The sequence below is a fragment of the Thamnophis elegans genome, chromosome 3 (assembly GCF_009769535.1).
Source record: "Thamnophis elegans isolate rThaEle1 chromosome 3, rThaEle1.pri, whole genome shotgun sequence".
Taxonomy (NCBI): Eukaryota; Metazoa; Chordata; class Lepidosauria; order Squamata; family Colubridae; genus Thamnophis; species Thamnophis elegans.
Window position 1 is genome coordinate 142678815 of NC_045543.1, and position 20040 is coordinate 142698854.

Consider the following 20040-nt stretch of genomic DNA (forward strand, 5'->3'; position numbering starts at 1 on the left):
GGCAACTGGCAGTTGGAACAGAGTTCTTTTCAGGTGGGGAGGGGCGGTAGAATACCTAACTCCTTAGCATCAGAGCATGTTAATATAAGGCAACTGGCAGTTGGAACAGAGTTCTTTTCAGCTGGGGGGGGAAGTAGAACTCCTTAGCATCATAGTGTGTTAATTACTGTATAAGAAATACTAATGATATGATGGTCATTTCGAAAATCCTTTCTTAGTGAGCACCTAGAAGCCAAGAGGAAAAAAAAAAAAAAAAAAAAAAAAAAAAAAAAAAAAACATATGTGCCAAATTCAAGATTGTAGGCTTTACCGTTCTGGAATTTCGTGATGAATGAGTGGTATTTGGCATTTATATATATAGATTGTCATAAGATACATGGGCTTACAATGTATATTAGCATTTCACCTAAATTAAAACACAGTAAAATATAATTTTATACAGACCTATGTGACTAGTCTTCAACCTAGTCATTCACTTAGTGACCAATGTTCAATGTTCTAATGGCTTTGAAAAAAGTGACTTGTGACTATTTTTCACGCTTACGATGATTGCCGTATCCCCACAGTCATATTATCAAAACACAGACACATGGCAACTGTCTCATATTTGATGGGGCCACTGTCCTGAGTTCATCACTGTTTGCGACCTTCTGACAAAGTCAGTGGGGAAGCCAGATTCACATAGCAACTGTGTTACTAACTTACACAGGTAATCCTCGACTTACAACTGTCCATTTAGTGACCGTTCAAAGTTAGAACGGCACTGAAAAAAGGGACTTAAATCCATTTTTCACATTTACAACCGTTGCACCATCCTCATGGTCATGTGATGAAAATTTGGATGCTTGGCAACTGTTCAATACTTAGGATCGTTGCAATGTCCCAGGTTCACACGATCCCTTTTTGCGACCTTCTGACAAGCAAAGTCAATGGGGAAACCAGATTCATTTAATAACTAGGTTACTGTTCTGTCTCCCCTTCTCCGCTCGTTAACAGACGACAGGCAACAAACGTAAAAGGGAAGAACTTTATCAGTTCTCGGCTCAGACTGGCTGCAAGCCCAAAAATAACATAAATAAAGTCTCTGACGAGAAGATAACAGAATACAAAACAAAACTCTTACAAAACAATTCACTTCTCCAAGTGTCTCCTTGAATCAGGGTTACAGAAAGCAAATCACTTCTCCAAGTGTCTCTCACAAACAACCATGACCAATGAATGATGAACGAATGAATGAACGTTGACTCCTGCAACCAGGACGTGGCACCATTCGTCCTTTTATCACCAGAAGACGCCACTAACGAGCCCCAGCTGCATTGTTAATCTTGCATCCTGAAAAGACTCACAGGAGACTTCTGCTGAGTCACAAGGTTACTAACTTATAAACAGCAGGGATTTGCTTAACAATTGTGCTAATAAATGTTGTAAAATGGGGCAAGACTCACTTAACAACCGTCTTGCTTAGCAATTGAAATTTGGGGCTCCATTGTGGTTTAAAGCCGAGGTAGACATAGGTATAGAAACCACAATCATCATCCTTTTTAACGACCCCATAATCCCTTGCGGGGTGGAGTCTGAGTAACTGAATGGAGCTGAGAGATTACTGGCCGGATGCCTTTCCTGTTGCCAATGCAGAGCTTTTTTCAGCAGATAATCCCACTGGTCCAGAGAGAGAAATCTGCTTCTACCTAGGATCCTGATTGTGAGGCAAGAGCTTCAACTCTAGGCGACCGCACCCCTTTTATAGAAGCCACAATGACAACCAAAATATTGTGGTATGCTCACAGGAAGGGATAGCAAAGAGATAAGATGGCAACATGACCAAAGGGATGCTGTAACCACCATTTTGCATTTTTTGGACCATATTTGGCATACATGAGCAGGGATACCCTCCCCGAGCAAGCAGCCAGGCTCGGCCAAAGTGCAGCGAAGGCACGCAGAGCGGAAGGGTTGACCGGCTGACGGGTGAACGTTTTGGCGAGGGCACTCCAGCTTTCTCTGACCCTGATCCCCGGAGTGGGTGTGCGAGGTTCAGTGAGGCCACCCCTTTTCCTGATGCGCCCTGAGCTTCTTTACTCCTTCAGTTGAGCGGTGCCGCCACCGCTGCTGATTGAAAAGCATCCTCCGGGCGGTGAAGTCCCCCATGCAAGATTTAAAACTGCCGGAGGATGGTTTTTAAATCAACGGTGGTGGCGGCACTGCTCCGCTCGCTTGAGGGTATCTCTGCTTGTACGCACCAAGGGTGGGTTGCTCTTACCATCGCTACCGGTACACTGCTCACAAGGCCACGCTTCCTGTTCATGCACGCGTGCTGCGCACGTCTGCGCAATCCCCGCCCGTGACACCCAGCTGCATGTTGGGATACGCGCAGGTGCCACAGGTTGTATGCGTGTGCAATTGCCAGTTGCTTTAAAAAAGGTATAGAATGTGGGCGGGTGGTCCCAATGAGCCACCGTACTGGTACGCTGTCAGCTGCTCCCGGATACTACCGGTACGGCCGTAATGGACTGAACCAGCAGGAACCCACCACTGGTGCACACCCTCCTGGCCCTTAACAGCCACCCAGGGGGGTTGCATGACGAGAAGGAGGAGGGTTCTCTTCAGGGAAAGCTGACTGGGAATTCTGGGAATTGAAGTCCTCCAAAGCTTAAAGTTGCCAAGGTTGGAGACCCCTGCTAAAGACAAGGCAGAACCTGTTTTCCGTTCGCCTGGAACACCGGCCGAGCTGCAGCCTAAATGAGATTTATTTCAAGCCGGGAGAAGGGTTTTATTTTATTTCCTTTTTATTTGTCACTGGATAATCAAAACAGGATCACGGGCAGGGCAGCAGGAGAATCTTCACCGGTGGCGGGTCCTGCATTCATCGGTTGCTAAGCAACAGTGGCAGAGGGTCTCCCATTCTCTTGGGGATCTCTCGAACGCATCTACATGCAGCATCGGCGGAAGAGCGGTGATGAATGGCTGGGTTACCTCTCCACAAACGCAGCCGCCTCGTGAAACACGGCTTCCAAAATGGGGTGTGTGCGTTTCTGTGTCTCTGCATGTGCCTAGACTGTGAAGCACCTGAGAACTGTCACTCTCATTTCCAAGTGTTTTCAGCTGCATCTTTCTGGAATTTTTTGAAAATCTATTTTTTTGGGTGGGGGGGGCACATTAGCACCTCTGGAATCCTACAAGCAGCTTTCACCGGCGGCTCTAACATTTTGACTGCCATGGGAGGAACTCCCCTTTTGTAAACCCCTGATCGCCTCAAATACATAACATGAGAGCAAACTACGTTCCTCTGTTACGGTATTTTCCCATATACCAGGTACTTTGCCAAACTCTCTCTGTGTGTGTGTGTGTGTGTGTGTGTGTGTATGTATATATGTATATGTATATATATATATGTGTGTGTGTGTGTGTGTATACATACATACATACACACACACACATATAACACACACACACACACACACACAAACATAGACACCACAAAAGTTTGGCAAAACACTTGGTATGCCCGAATATGGGAGGGAAATACTGCTTCCCTTTTGCCTTCAGCCCACTCCAGGAGCCTTCCAGGCCGAAACCATTTTGTATTACATTTGGATGTACCATGTGCTTTGACAAAACATCTAATCATTCCCTTGGCTCAGCTGATAAGGGAGGAGAGCGTGTGGCTTAGAGGTAATAAACTGCCTAACATGTAAAATACCCCAAGTTGAAATCCCAGTAAGGGTATGGCTAGCTGATGAGAGCTACATAGCTTGAAATAGATCTATACTAGTCTCCCTTCATCCATCATCCATCCATCCATCCATCCATCCATCCATCCATCCATCCATGCTTCTCTGTGGGCACACACATCGGTAGCCAGTTGTTCTTCTAGTTTCCGGAACTTATGGTCTTCACAGGCAATAGAGTGCCGGAAAATAGTCTGAAAACAGTCGAAAAACAAAACCTGGAAAACAGCCTGAAAACAGCCAAAACCAGCCAAAAATGGCCCCAAAAACCAGATGGAAAGCGCCCCCCAAAACAGGCCAGCGGCTTTGGGTCTTCGGCATGCATGTGCCGGAAACATAAGGACCAGCTGGCCAGGGTGCACATTCAAACCAGCCAGCTGCTCTTGCGGTTTCCGGCGCTTTGGCGTGTTCTGGTTTGGGCACTTGGTGCCGAAAAGGCTCACCATCACCGCCTTATACCATCCCGGTTAAACTGTTGTTCACTCTATTTTTTTTTTTTTTGAAAACTTCCAGTGATGGAGCGCCCACAATGCAAGAGACAAGCTATTCCGTTGATTAATTATTTCAATGTTTCTCCTTACTTTATACCTTCTTACCAGGGGTGAGATTCAGCCGGTTCGGACTGGTCCGGAAGGACCGGTTGCTCGCAATTCGCAATTTAATGGGTTTCTATGCCACCCAATCCCGGGGGACTCCGGGCGCTTACAAATACGAAATGAAAATAAAATACACACAGGGGGAGAATACAAACAATACGAACAATTAAAAAAAACAAAACAGCTCCGACATCAGGCTGCCTCCCCGCCCTGTGCTTTACCTATGTATATCCTCTCAGCTGATTCGTGTGGCAGAGCGGATTGCTGTGCCTCAGCTGTGTTACGTGGAAGGTAAGTTTTGCTAACATTGGCGGTGTGCGCAAAGCATGCGATCATCGGACCAGGTTGTTAAACCAGCAGGATCCCACCACTGCTTCTTACCATCAAGTTCCGCTGGGGCAATGATTAGAAATTACATGCAACTAAATATCTTAGGACCACAGTGTATCGGGGGACTTTTGCGGTGATCTAATGCCCATTTTTCCACCATAAGGCTTCGGCGGGTTGGGGGGGGGGGCGGCTGGTTTGTGGTGGATGATTAACGTGTCTTTTCATGTTGGGCAAGTCTAGGAGCAACAGGAGGAAAACCACTAGACATTTGCTATCCAGGCAGCCTTCCTACCACACAAACCATATTACTCAATCATACTTAGCAGCTCTTAAGCTTCTCCACCTCGAACGAGGTAATTTGTTAGACCAACAACAAAAAAATTAATCCAACATATTAAACCCTTAAAGATCACTCTAGCTATTATCCTCCTTTAAAGCTGCTGTTCTAGCAACAGAACTGGCTTAAAACAGCTGGGATCATGGACATCTGCGCAGAGAATGGCTTGGTGTAAATACATGAGTTGTGTAGTGATCTGAGAAACGTTAACTGAGATTGTTTCCATGTTGTTATCATGATACATGTGATGCCATTCTGATTAGTAATAAAATCCATGTTTGGGGTAGTAGGTCTTCTATCTTTTTCCACATGTTTTATAAGTCAAGAGAGACATTATTTATCCATTCATCCATCCATCTATCCTTCCAGCTGTCTAGCTATCTATATATTCTCCATCTATCTGTCTACCCTTCCAGCTATCTAGCCAATCAATCAATCAATCAATCAATCAATCAATCAATTCTTTCATCTATCTATCTATCTATCTATCTATCTATCTATCTATCTATCTATCTATCTATCTATCTATCTATCTATCTATCTATCTATCATCTATGTATCCTTTCAGCTATCTAGTTAATCTCTCTAGCCTGTCTGTTGTCTGTCTGTCTGTCTGTCTGTCTGTCTGTCTGTCTGTCTGTCGTCTGTCTATCTATCTATCTATCTATCTATCTATCTATCTATCTATCTATCTATCTATCATCTATGTATCCTTTCAGCTATCTAGTTAATCTCTCTAGCCTATCTATCTATCTATCTATCTATCTATCTATCTATCTATCTATCTATCTATCTATCTATCATCTATCTATCTATCTATCTATCTATCTATCTATCTCTATCTATCTATCATCTATCTATCTATCTATCTATCTATCTATCTATCTATCTATCTATATATCTATCTATCATCATCTATCTATCATCAATCAATCTATCATCCATCCATCATCATCCATCCATCCATCCACCCACCCACCCACCCACCCACCCACCCACCACCCACTACCTACCTACCTACCTACCTAATTTTTTGACTGCCCTCCATGGCTACTATTGAAGAATACATGTGTCTCTTGACTTATTAAAATATCTGGAAATATATATAATTTAATTTATCCCATTTAATTCAGGTTCCACTGAATACAATGATGATGATCTACAGACCTGGAACCAGGAGACTGCTATCAACCATGCAGAGAGGGGGTCAAGAGTCACTTAATGCAGAATGTCTGCATTCACACAACACCCAGTTCCCAAATTACCCGGTTTATGAGTTTGCCATCTCTGCTCAACCATTGACTAATCAAACACACCATAACTAAGGCTGAAGACTAATGAAACTTAGAGTTGATAGGAAAGCCTCCAAGGAACATGACTCAGAAAGAAGCCATCGTTATGACCTGCAAGGTATATCAATGTTTTCTTCCTGCCTGAAATGCAGCAGGAGCGGCGACAGGCTCTTTGACAGGAGACATGTCCTCCAGGAAAAGCAGAGAAGTGAAGAGGACAACGCAGAAGAGGTAAAAAGGCCTTTGGGCAAACAAGTGGAAGAATCTGTCTCAAGGTAGCAAGAACATTAGTAGAGTACCAACACAATTCAAGGAACCAATTATGAAGTTCTTCCTCTGTAGGATGTTCAACTTTTGACTGAACAAATCATATCGTAAAGCAATGAAGAAACACTTGGAATCTGAGGATTGGAGAAACCCCAAAATCATCTTCAGAAAGAAGACAGGTGTCACGACAATAGTAGGTGTCTTGTTCAGGAGAACCAAAGCAGGTAGGTCCAGAGCTGCTCTGACATTGGGGGGAGGTCCAAATGTCCATTTACAGGACATGATATAGAGGTTACCAGGATTATTCAAAGTCGGTAGCAACCATCTGTTCTTTCATCCAAATGGGGATGAATGACCTCGCCATGGGAGACTGTTGTGGCCGCTAACGGCCAGCGGCCAACTCCAACAGTGAGGAAGTTGGGGAGGAACAAGGGCCAGTCCTGGAGTCTGGGGAAGGCTCTGACGAGGGCTCTGCATCAGAAGCAGAGATGGGGCCAGGGCCGTCTGACAATTAACAGCTGCCTTCGGAGTCACATATCAGTGAGGCAGAAGAACAGATGGAGCCTGTTCCTGATATGCGCATGCACAGAGCTGCCAGAAGAAGGGAACAGTTAAGGAACAAGGGTGGACTCGGGAGTAAAGGCACGGGTGGATGGTGAATGGCCCCTCCCAAAGGCAATAAAGAGTAGCAAAGGGGGAGGAGACTTTGCAGGAGACAATTATTTAAATTCATTCGGGTGAAGATCTGTTCCTGACTTCTTGCCAAGTAATTGCTGCTACAGTGGCGTTTGGAAGATATCGGCCTGGCAACTCCAAGCCTGATCAAGGTCTGTAGTTGTGAAATCTCATGAAAGATTATTTGCCCGGACTTTGCTGAAGAGGAATTCCCTTTAACCTAAATAGAAGAGGTTTTATCGGGATGAGGAGTGCTTCATGATCTTGGGAAGCCTAGGTCAGACAAGACCTTGGGAAAAAAAGAAATCCGTGGAGACTATGACAGGAAAGTGAAGAAATTGGAAGCAAAGCTGATCTTTTATCAATTCTTCCACTTGAAGGGAAAGCAGAGATCAAGAACCCATTCTGCAAGTGGTGTCTCCAAGAAGTATTGGGTACTACAATGATTAACGCTAGCTGCGTGAAGGTCTCTTCGGAAGAATGGGATACACCTTAAAAAAATGGAAGGAAGTGTTTGACAGATGTTGAGTCACCAGGATGATATTAAACCAAATCAGGAGAAGGAAAGGTGGCAAAACTCCAAAACTATATGTGCAGAACACAAGGGAAAAATCAACAGGCCAAGGTGGGGGCTCAAATTTTCCTAGGACACTACAACCAAAATGCCAGTAGATGGTACTCACAACCTCAGAATGCTCATTAATGCGCAGATTATGGGGTGAAATAACCCCAAAGAATTAAGACATCCTAATTTAGGAAGACACATATGATGTGAGAGATCACGTACCATCTGGGTAGGCTGAAGATGCACATGAATTTTCTGCATGAAATGATCATCCTTCAGATGATGGAGGATTTCAATGGGTTTTTTTAAAAATTTCTTTTATTGATTGATTAAATTTATTTGCACCCCATCTTGTTTCAAAGAAGCTGTGGGTGGTTATATCCTTGACCATCTGCTGGGAAGCTAACTCCATCAAGAATCACAAGAGAAGTCCAGTAAATTCTTATCCTCTCTGGCACGCTGTCATTTGTCAAAAGGTGATGGAAAAAAGCACGGAAGTCTCCAAAAGTGGACTTAATTCTCACTAACAAAGAAGATGCTGCATCTTTTCTATCCTGCTCTACGGAGGGGAGAGTTGGCCTCAGACAGAAAGCCAGTTGAAGAGACCAGAAGCCTTTAAAATGGGGATTTACAGGCAGCTGTTATGTATAAGCTGACAAAATCAGAAAGGAGGAGGTGATAAACCACCTGGGAAAGCCAAGGGAAATCATCAAAACCATAAAAATTAGAATATTTTGGATATGTGATATGACACCTGGAAAAATACGGCATCCTTCACTTAATCCCCCAGGGAAAGATTGAAGGCAAACAAGGTCCAGGCAGAAGAAGAAGAACATCATTGTGGCTTCAAAATCTAAGGGACCAGTTTGGACAAAACTTTTCGTGCGGCTGTTGATAAAATATAGGATCGCCAAAGTCCGATGACAGATATGGTACAAGAAGAAGAACAGAGAAGAATTGGTTGAAGAACTGAAAGTATTTGATTTTTGGAAGAAACTGAAGATGTTTGGAATATCTGTGATATCTGGAAGAGGATCAAGAGAACAAAGAAGAAGTCTATTCTGGTCTTCAGAAGAACAGGACTCGATGGACTGTGAGGGAAGTGGTTGAGATCCAGTGGCTTAAAATGCTGAAGGAGACAAGGACTTAGGGAGGATATGAAATTCTTTGAAGTGAGATACTGAAAACGCAATTGCAATTAATACCTACAAGAAAGGGAGGGGGGTAAATGTGAGAATTCAAAAGAGGTCCATGGGGAAATAGGCAGAACTCTCTAAATGCCGAAAAGAAAAGGAACCTTAAAACAAAGGAGAAGAGTAGATAACTCTCCAGAAACCAGAGAAAGCCTGTCAGGAGAGCTGAAAGACTTGTGAAAGACACTAAAAATAGCTTCTACCTCCACCCCCAGGATAAAAGGTTCTTTGTGTAGATGAGGAATAAGACAATAAGACAAAAGTCAAAAGAAAGTACAGATCCATCGGAGGAAAAAGTGGGCAGAACGAAAAGCAGAACTTCTTAATTCCGATTTTGCGTCTGTCTTCCCTCAGAAGAGAAACGGAAGGCTCCATCATGGTTTTATCCCTTCTGAGGAAAGCTTAAATTAGACAAAGAGAGGACAAGAAGAGAGCTAACGTAGTTGAATTCAAGGACTACATCAGGTGTGAAATTCAGCAGGTTCTGGAGAGCCGGTAGCGGAAATTTTGAGTAGTTAGGAGAACCGGCAAATACCACCTCTGGCTGGCCTCAGAGTGGGGAGGGAATGGGGATTTTGCAGTATAGTTCCCCTGGAGTGGGTGGAAATGGGGATTTTACAGTATCGTTCCCCTGGAGTGGGGAGGGAATGGAGATTTTGCAATATCCTTCCCCTGGAGTGGGAGGGAATGGAGATTTTGCAGTATCCTTCCCCTGGAGTGTGGGGAATGGGATTTTGCAGTATCCTTCCCCTGGATGTGTGGGAATGGGTATTTTGCAGTATCCTTCCCCTGCCATGCCCACCAAGCCACGCCCACAGAACTGGTAGTAAAAAAAAATGAATTTCACCACTGGCCAAATCCCAGATTAATGACCAACCTAGGATTTGTGACAATAAAACCATGACAAACTAATTTCATCCTGATTGACAGCTTAGTTTTGTGGCCCACCAGTGGCCAGCGGATCTGGCAGCAGATTCAGACAGTGAGGAGGTTGGGCAGGAACATGGGCCAGTCCTGGAGTCTGGGGGAGGCTCTGATGAGGGCTCTGCGTTGGAGGCAGAGATGGGTCCAGGGCCGTCCAACAGTTATCAGCTGCCTTCGAAGTCGGAGATCAGTGGGGCAAAAGAACAGCTGGAGCCTGTTCCTGATGTGAGCATGCACAGAGCCCCCAGGGAAGGGAACAGTTAAGGAACAAGGGCCGAATCAAAGTAAAGCCACAGGTGGACGGTGAATGGCCCCTCCCATAGGAAATAAAGAGGAGCGAAAGGGGAGGGGAGTTTGCAGGAGACAATTAGTTCCATTCATTAGAGTGAAGATCTGTTTCTGACTTCTTGCCAAGTAATTGCTGCTACAGCATGGCGTTTAGAAGATATCGGCAATTGGACTTTTTTTTGGTCTACTTTAATTGTCTAGTTTAATTAGATTGAGGACTACCTGCACTTATAAATGCTATCTTGGAAAGTACAGACAGACACACAATTCTTCTAAGTCACAATTCGTTAGCACAAACAGACAACTGAATAGCACTCTTGGAACATCTGAAGAATTGCCACCTTGAAAAGACATGGACTTATTCTCTACTGCCCCAGAATCAGAACTGAAATGTCAAAGCTACAAGGAAGGAAGTTCAACCAGACAGCAGTTAAGAATCTCCTAACAGTAACAATTGCAGTCAGGGGATATACACATATGAACTCTCCTTTGCCAGAGGCCTTCAAACCATCTTTGTACGATTCTCTTGTCAAAAGTGGTCAGTGGAAACCTACATCCAGCAAACACAGGATGGATAATGTCTGCTTGATTATAGACAACAGATTAGATATAAACACAGTTGTTAAACATCATGAAATAGTCATCTGTGTGCCTAGAAAGAGACAGTTCATTGCGGAGGGAAATCTCTTACCTGAAACAGTTGAGGAATCGTACGAGTTCCTGTCCTTCCTACTTGCTCTGAACGTCTGAAAGTCCTTCTCCCTATAGGTCCCAAATCCGTCAAAGCTCCTTCTCTTTGCTCCACTGGAGTCCCCGTCACGCTTGTCGCTGGCGGAACTCATCTCGCCAAAGACATCCATCACATCGGCTCTCGTACTGCTCTCTGTGTTCCCAGCGTACTTCTTCAGGCAGGGATCATCACTGCTTGAGTTGTTCTTCTCCTTGACCCACTGTTGAGTGTCGGAGAGCGACAACGTAGAGAGGGTGTCCACCTCGAAGCTACTCTTGGACCCCCCCTTGTGCCAGCTTCGCAGTGCTGGTGCTTCTGTTTGTCCTTGTGTTTGCCTTTCTCGGTCAACAAGGAGATGTCTTTCTCGGAGACATTTAACCTCTCCCCCACCGAATGGCTGGAGAAGCCCGGTGACTTGCTTGCAAAGAGGCTGCTGAGGTCATCGTGAGCCCCCAATATCCGCTCCTCCTTGTGTTTGTGCTTATGTTTGTGTTTCCTTTTGTGAAGTCGGCCGCTGGATAAGCTGGTCCCCGACACCTTGGCAGAGGTCAACGAGGAATGGACCTCTCCGAGGCCCATCCCTACGGGCGTCTGCAAATGGACGCCGTGCTTGGCTTTATGCTTGGCAGTGTTGGGCATCTTCATGTGAGAACTTGGATGGAACTGGGGAGGGGGCACTGTCGGCCTCATGAAAGGAGACGCCGTGCCCAGGGTGTGAGACAAGTACAACGGGGCCGGGTACTGACTGTAGTAGCCCAGGTTCATCATAGGCATTGATGTGTAAGGCATTCCGTAGGGTGCATAGTAACTCCCGCTGGGAATAGGGTAACCAAACCCTTGTAAGAAAGGCACCTTCGTCATGGTGTCATTGGTTTTGGCAGGCCGACCACGCTTTTTCTTAGACTTCATGTCGGAGGTCCTGCGAAGATACAGCAATGGGTCGTACTGGATATATGGCACGGATAGTAGGGATCAAAGTTGATCCTGAAAATGCTGGGGTACGGATTCTCGTGATAGAACGTGTAGCTTCGGTGAGAAATTCTGAAGACTTGGAACTTACTGATCAGTTCCTCTAGATCAGCCAGGAACTGGAGGTCATCTCTGTTCTGTAGGTTTTTCCGCTTCCTCTTGTGCTTTGGCTTCTTCATGGACTCGTGGGAGAGAAAGTTGTCCACCATGAGATGCTTTGGCCGGTGGCTGTGCCTGTTCTTACTGCTGGTGTCTGACTGGACAGCTTCTGGGTTGTCCAGACTACAGAAATCGAAGGAGTATCTTCGACGCAATTCTGAAGTCTTCTCGGCTTGGTCGGCGGTGCTGTTGTTGTCTGTACCAATCCCGCTGTCGCTTGGGATGGTTTCTTCGCTGTGGGACTCGCTCAGAGGAGACAGTGTGATTTCCTTCAGAGAACCGATGTCGCACAGGTGGGAAGGAGAATTGGCCATGAGCCTGGGTGGGGACAACTTCCAAGTCCCGCTGTGGATTCCTTTCGGAGTTTTGGTGGGGAGTGCACTGATGGTTGTAGATTTGGCATTGTCTTTAACTCTGAAAAATTGGTCGGTCCTGGCAGGGCTAAGGTTGTCGTGAGAGCCCGCTAGCTGCATGGACAGTGGGTGAACCGTTGCTGGTGAGGACGTCACGAGAGATTGCAAGGTTGAAGGCACGGCTGGGTGATCGGGCTGGCTAGATACAGGCCTCAAATGTTTGATGACCGCCTTAGGGTCTTCTTGTGGAGACTGCAACTCAGATCTTGGCTTTCTTCCTCCTTCTTGCCTATGTAGATCGTCCCTCGTTTGCTCACATTGATTTGCTTTCCTAACCTCGCGTCGATCGTTGGAGCCCCCGAGGTGGCCGGTGGCTGGGTTTTGGCTTTCAAAGATATGTTACTGGAACACGATAAGATCTGGCTCAAGAGGTTCTTCCTCTTGAGGGTCTTCATTTTGTTGATAGTCTTGATGGTCTTCTTATCCAGGACACCAAGTTTACCCACCTTTTTGTGAAATTTCAACTCACCAGCCGAGTGTTCCTCTCCCAAAGGCATCTGAGTCAGGTTCACCAAGTTTCGCCTCTTCTTTCTTTTTTTTGTACCCGGGAACTCCCGACTGATTGGGCTGACTGGGCTGGTGGATGTTCCCTCATGGATGGTCTCGACGGTGAGCAAAGGTTTTTCTTGGGTCGGCCCCTCTTCTTCTTGATGGGAGTGATCACCGTCAGACTGTCTGTGTTGGTATATAGAGGGCTGGATGGCGTTATGGGATAAGCAGATGGAGGTTCTAACATCAGTTTTCAGATGGACTCAGAGAAGGTTCCCGGAACATGTTTTAGGTTTGCTACAAGTCCACCTTCGTTTGGCTGAAAATTTGGGTGCTGAATCTCTAAATGCTTGCTGGGGCAGGGATATCATTTGTCATCGAACGGACGTGACGGTTGGCGTCTTTTTGAGCCTGGTCGCGTTGCTCGAGGGTGATTTATTGGTCATCTCGCTTTTTTCCATGGATACCATGGAGGGAGATTCGATCTCAGGAGCTTTCGCTGGCTTTGTGACACGGGGATCTTTTTGACACAAGTCTACTGGGTGCTACTCCGGCTGGCTACATCACTGCTTACAGGTTGCCCAGGAAATGTAGATTTCTCTGTCTTGTCGGGAGCAACTTTGGTTGACTGTCTTTTCTTCCTTTTGTGGCCAAGTGGTTCCCCTATTGGACCTTTGATCGGGATAGTAATTCGCACGTGGCTCGTATCATTTTCAGACAGGTTGGCTGAGTTTGGGCTTTGTCGGGGCGACGGTGACTTGGTTGCGCTGGGTTCCTTTTTGCCATCCATGTTGACATTGGGTTGGCCTTCCAATGACTTCTGAGGGTTCTTCACCCATTCTAGGTCTGTATTTAGGGTGGTCTGGTTGATTAAGTCTTTCTTACTGGATTTTTTCTTGGAGCTAGTGCTGGTTTGATCGAGGGGGTCTGCTTGTCCCCCTCCCTCTTGATTCAAAAATCCACTGCAGTCAACCAGATTGTTAGACTGGGAAGCTAATCCAAGAGAGTTTGACCCCGGGGCTGCAGTGCAAGAGGAATGGTCTTTGTTACTACCACCACTGGTCAGCTGAGCCCAGGCGCTGCTGGAATTTGCCTTCTTAACTTGAGATTTGCTGAATGACAGCCCAGCATCTAACCCCGAGACCTTAGGGGAATTAGTGGCTTCTCGGTTTGACTCCGGAGCAACAAAGCAAGCTTGAGATGTTGATCCAGACTCAGATGTCAACGACCAGTCGAGATGATGTTGGTTGCTATTTCTTTGCTGGTGCCGTGATTTTAAGGTGTCACTGGTGAAATCCTGGGGTAGCTCTGGATCGTAGTGAACCACGGAATGTTTCTGTAGCCGGTCATAACCCTGGATAGAAGGGAGACAAGAAAAGAGAAAGAAGGTTAAGACTTCTCATCCTCAAAATATCTGTATCTGTCTGTCTATCTAACTCAGGGGTGTCAACTCAAGGCCCGCAGGCCAGATCCGGCCCACGGCACTGCCCTGGAAACAGTGAAGGACCAGCTCACAGTGCACAAGCCCTCCTGGGCTCCGTTTTCGGCTGCAACGGCCATTTGCAACCCTCTGCTAGTAAAACCAGACTGCGTGTGACCCTCCCGAGTTTTCACGGGCAGAGCGCTGGGTCCACCACATGCGCCCCCTGACACGAGTGATATCAAGCTGGCTATTTCCCCCCCTCCCCCCCCAAGGTCAAACAAAACCCTGATGCGGCCCTGAATGAAATCGACTTTGACACCCTGATCTCTGTCTGTCTTTATCTGTCCGTCGATTGATCGATTTATCTATAGATATATGCTATCACCACCTCGAAAAATTGTTTATGTTGACACTGCTATTAGTCATTCCATTCCTTTATTTGTTATCTGATTGGGTTCTCCATAGACGCGTTTCAGCTCTTCGCCACACCATGGCCTACAACGCACCAAGCTCGCCTGACCTCCACTGTCTCATGGAATTTACCCCAATAATGACATTATCTAACCCTCTCAGCCTCTGTTGTCCTCCTTTTTGCCTTTCATCTTTCTCAACATTGGGGTCCTTTCCAGTGATGGTTTATTTATATCCCGCCTTTATTATTTTCACAAATAACTCAAGATGGCGAACGTATTCAGCACCCCTCTCTATTTTCCCCACAGCTAACAACTCTGTGAGGTGGGTCACCCAGATGGCAGGCAGGACTAGAACTCACAGAACTTAAATATATACCCGTATATATTTACATTTTAAGGAAATCAACCTGCTGCACCAGAGCTTTGCAAGTAAAAGAAATAGAAAACACGGACTGTAGTTCGTGTGAGGTGACTGGAAAAAAAATATTATCTGTTTCTCTAGGGGTTAATAATTAAGCCATTCCAGAGGCACTGAATACTTTTCTCACCTCCCTTCCATGCGAAGGGTTCTGTTTTGGGAAGAAACGAACAGTTATCCCCAGAATTTTCTTAACTATGCTAGTTTTTATTACATCCGTACAATGGTTAACTACTGGTGCAACTCCAAATCTTATTAACGTATTTGCTGATCGAGAGAAAAGAAAATGGCCGTCGTCGGATTCTTTTTGTTTAATCTTAAGCTTTCAACTTACATTTCTGCTAGAGAAATGTTGTTTGACTACTTTTGGGACCTTCTGTGAGGGAGATGGGAGGTTAAGAAGATAGAATAGATACGTAGCAGAGGTGGGTTCCGGACGGCACTACTGCTGGTTCGCTCGTGTGCGCATGCATGCGCAGTCCAATAGAAATTATTCTGAGCATGTGCAGAACTGAAAAACAAGATGGCGACGGTGACAATGGCGACCGGGGAACCGGTTCGGGGGGGCACGCCTGAGTACCTGCCAGTTCTAGTGACCCAGGCCACTAAACCACTACCGGTTCGTCTGAACCGGTCCGAACCAGTAGGAACCCACTACTGATAGATGATAGATAGATAGATAGATAGATAGATAGATAGATAGATAGATAGTAGATAGATATATATGGACGGACGGACGGACGGATATATGAAGGAAGGTTGGTTGGTTGGTTGGAAGGAAGAAGGGAGGGAGAGAGGGAGGAAGGAAGGGAAGGAATGGGATTATAATGAGAGTGAGGGAAGTCCTGCCTTAGCACTTAGCCACCACAGGTGCCCCAGACACGAGTGACGTTGAGCTGGCCATGCCCCTTGGCTACGCCTACCCCAGCCACGCCCACATTGTCCCTCTCCCAAAGTCAAACACAACCCTGATGCAACCCTCAATGAAATCGAGTTTGACACCCCTGCCCTACAACCTCAGCGGTTTCTAGTCTACTTAAGTTACCATCTTACAGTAAGGATCCGCCCCATGTCGGGGCCTGGTGCCTCCTACCGGTAGTAGATTACAACCATCAGGAAGTGGGCATTGTAAGGACTTTGCAAAAAGAGGCAGGAATTCTAGCAGGGACAAAGCCGCAGGTTGGCCAATGCTGATGCAAACCAAATCTTTTTCAAAATAATTGCAAGCCCATATCTGAATTCTTCTTAGTCCTCGGGGTACAACCACAAATAAGCCCCAAATTTATGTTGTTGAGTGGAACATTTATTAAGTGAGTTTGCCCCATTTTATGACTTCTCTCACCACCGTTGTTAAGTGAATAATTGCATTTGCTAAGTTATTAACACAGTTGTTAAGTGAATATGGATTCCCCAGTGACTTTGCTTGTCAGGAGGTCGTAAAAGGGGATCCCGGGGCCGTCATAAATACGAACCACTTGCCAAGCGTCTGAATTTTGATCATGTGACCATGAGGATCCTGCAATGGTCATTAAGTGCGAAAAACCATCGCAAGTCACCTTTGTCCTGTGCTGTTGTAACTTTGAACCGTCACTAAATGAACTGTTGGAGGTCGAGGACTACCTACAGTGGATTTTGGAACCACCTTTTCGAGATTTGCAATCGTTTTGATGACGAATAGTAAACCGAAAGGTTACATTTCCTTAGCAGCAATTCATATTTGTTTACTCAACCTGACCAGCCCAAAATTAAGGTTGATAATCTAAATAATCATCTCAGTCTTTTTCCATGAATCCCGTGCTTTCAATATTATGATTATGATTATTATTTGCCCTGCCAGCGAATTTGAGGGAAGGAAGAGAGTGTTAATGGAAGAGATGGCTATAAAAACAAACAAGGTTAAAAACGCATCAGCTAATTCCTTGTTCAAGAACAGTTGTGGCTTTTTTTTGGGTTGGGTTTGGTTTTAAAAAGGCAACTTTACTGAAGTTATTTTTAAATATATATATATATTGGCTTCTTCATGGATATATATATATATATATATATATATATATATTATATATATATATATATCATATATATATATATATATATATATATATATATATATATATAAAGAAAGAAAGAAACAGAAGGAAAAAAAAGAGGGTTGTTGTGATGGGCAGCTTAACAAAATCGATTCAACCAACCAGGTGAATTGAACTGTCTATTTTAGGAATCATAGAACGGAAGGGCTGGAAGGGTTTATTTTATTTATTTGTCAAATTTATTGGCCGCCCATCTTACCTCAAGGTAACGCTCGAGGCACCCGTAGGCCTGAGATGAAGAACGCAAGATTTTGTGCAAAGTTTATTTTTTGCTTTTTCATTCTTATTACTATAACCATATTGCTTGTATCTTTCAATTTATATTATATGATTTGATAGCTTATTCATAACCTTGACTATCACTATGTGTTGTATCTTTTTATTCTTGAGGGATGTATTTTATTCTCCTTGTGTACACTGAGAGCTTATGCACCAAAGAAAAAATCCTTGTGTGTCCAATCACACTTGGCCAATAAAGAATTCTATTCTATTCTATTCCTATTTCTATTCCTATTCTATTGTTCTTGTTTCCTAGTACGATTTGATTGCTCATTAGTAACCTTGACTGTCACTAAGTGTTGTATCTTTTGATTCTTGATGAATGTATTTATTCTCCTGATGTACACTGAGAGCTTATCACCAAAGACAAATTCCTTGTGGGTCCAATCATACTTGGCCAATAAAGAATTCTATTCTATTCTACTCTATTCTATTCTTTCTCTAATTCTATTCTATTCTTTCTCTATTATTCTATTCTATTCTTTCTCTATTATTCTATTCTATTCTTTATTATTCTATCTTATTCTTTCTCTATTCTATTCCTTATTATTCTATTCTATTTTTTCTTTATTATTCTATTCTATTCTTTCTCTTATTCTATTCTATTCTTTCTCTTATTCTATTCTATTTTTTCTCTAATTCTATTCTATTCTTTCTCTAATTCTATTCTATTCTTTCTCTAATTCTATTCTATTCTTTCTCTTATTTTATTCTATTCTTTCTCTAATTCTATTCTATTCTTTCTCTTATTCTATTCTATTCTTTCTCTAATTCTATTCTATTCCATTCCATTGTTCTATCCTATCCTATCCTATTCCAAATGGGAAATCGGATCCTAACCTGTACATAACCCTCCCTCCACAGAATAAATCCCCAATACCCCTCTATTTTTTTTATAGGAAAGGCATGGCTCAGGTTGCTGGCTAAGAAAGCTTTTTCAGCAATCTGGGATGAACATTTCAGAAACACACACACACACACTTTGAAGTATGAAGCCCTGCATCTGCAGAAACCATTCTTGGAGTGGAATTCCCTATTAAGAAGCTTTATCTGGCCAGATAAGCAGCTGGCTCCCATGTTGTTAATTGCCATCTGCTGTGATTTTAAAACAACTGCAGGAGCCCTCTGTCTGTCACCTTTTTATTCTAATCATCCCGAATCTCAGAAGAAGGGAGGAGGAAAACCGTAAAAATAATAAAATAAAGGGAAGGGAAGGGAGATAAAAAGGAAAGGAAGAGAAAAGAAGAGGAAAGAAGAAATAAAAAGTGGAAAGGGAAGGGAATGGAAGATAAAAGGAAAGAAAAGGAAGGGGAAAGAAGAAGAAAGGGAAGATAAAGAAAAGGAAAAGAAGAGGAAAGAAGAGGAAAGGAGGAAGAAAGGGGAAAAAGAAGGGGAAAGAAGGAAGATAAAAGAAAAGGAAAGGAAGAGAGAGAAGGGAAAGAAGAAATAAAAAGTGGAAAGGGAAGGGAAAGGAAGATAAAAGAAGGAAAAAGGAGAAAATAAAAAGTGGAAAGGAAAGGGAACGGAAGATAAAAGGAAACGAAAGGAAGGGGAAAGAAGAAGAAAGGAAAAGGGAAGGGAAGATAAAGAGAAGGAAAAGAAGAGGAAAGAAGAAGAAGGAGGAAGAAAGGGGAAAAGAAGTGGAAAGGAAAGGAGGATAAAGGAAAGGAAGATAGAAGAAGAGGGAAGGAGAAATAAAAGTGGAAAGGAAGGGAAAGGAAGATAAAGAAAAGGAAAAGAAGAGGAAAGAAGGAAGAAAGGGGAAAAAGGGAAAGGAAATAAAGGCAAAAGGAAAGGAAAGAGAAAAGAAGAGGAAAGGAAAGGAGAGGGAGATAAAAATAAGAAAGGAAAGGAAATCACTCACTTTTGCCTAGGTTAATTGTGTACAGCTCGTCCACAACTTACACAACATTGAGATTGAAATTTCTGCTGTCAAAAGTCATTGCGGTCATCAGTCAGATACTACATAACCAGTTTACATCTTTCTACTGTTTTTATGGCAGTTAATAAGTGAATTGCCGCAGTTGATAAGCAAATGACTTGGTCACTGAACAAATGACACTCACAATGGGTGGTTTTGGGTGTGTTTTTTTTGCTGGAAATTGACAAAAACCGCTGAAAACCAGCAAAAAAGTTGGGAATTGTGATTGTGTCACCATAAGACTTCAGTCTTAAATACTAGCTAGTTGCCAGGGGATCACATGAGTGATGTGTGTGTATGTGTGCGTGCGAGATAGATAGATAGATAGATAGATAGATAGATAGAGAGGAGAGAGAGAGAGAGAGAGAGAGAGAGAGAGAGGAGAGAGGGTAAATTGTGGATTGTTGTTAATGAAAAGGTCATAAATTGAGGACTACCTGAACCAGTTTTAAGGATTGTGTTGTCCTTAACACTATTATTTTCTCCCTTAAAATGTTTTCCTGAATAAATGATATGATGATCTTTAAAAGGATTCTGACCCACTCAT

The 20040-nt window shown here is 44.0% G+C and overlaps 1 protein-coding gene across 1 annotated transcript in view; it reads right to left on the minus strand.

Moving 5' to 3' along the window:
• The window catches only part of SETBP1 (SET binding protein 1), a 270644-nt gene that overhangs the window by 90437 nt on the left and 160167 nt on the right, over positions 1-20040 (minus strand). Inside the window, 10 exon segments of the mRNA XM_032214574.1 lie at positions 10884-11205; positions 11208-11881; positions 11884-12435; positions 12438-12478; positions 12480-12684; positions 12687-13085; positions 13088-13207; positions 13210-13239; positions 13242-13496; positions 13499-14306. Coding sequence (XP_032070465.1) covers positions 10884-11205; positions 11208-11881; positions 11884-12435; positions 12438-12478; positions 12480-12684; positions 12687-13085; positions 13088-13207; positions 13210-13239; positions 13242-13496; positions 13499-14306 — 3406 coding nt within the window.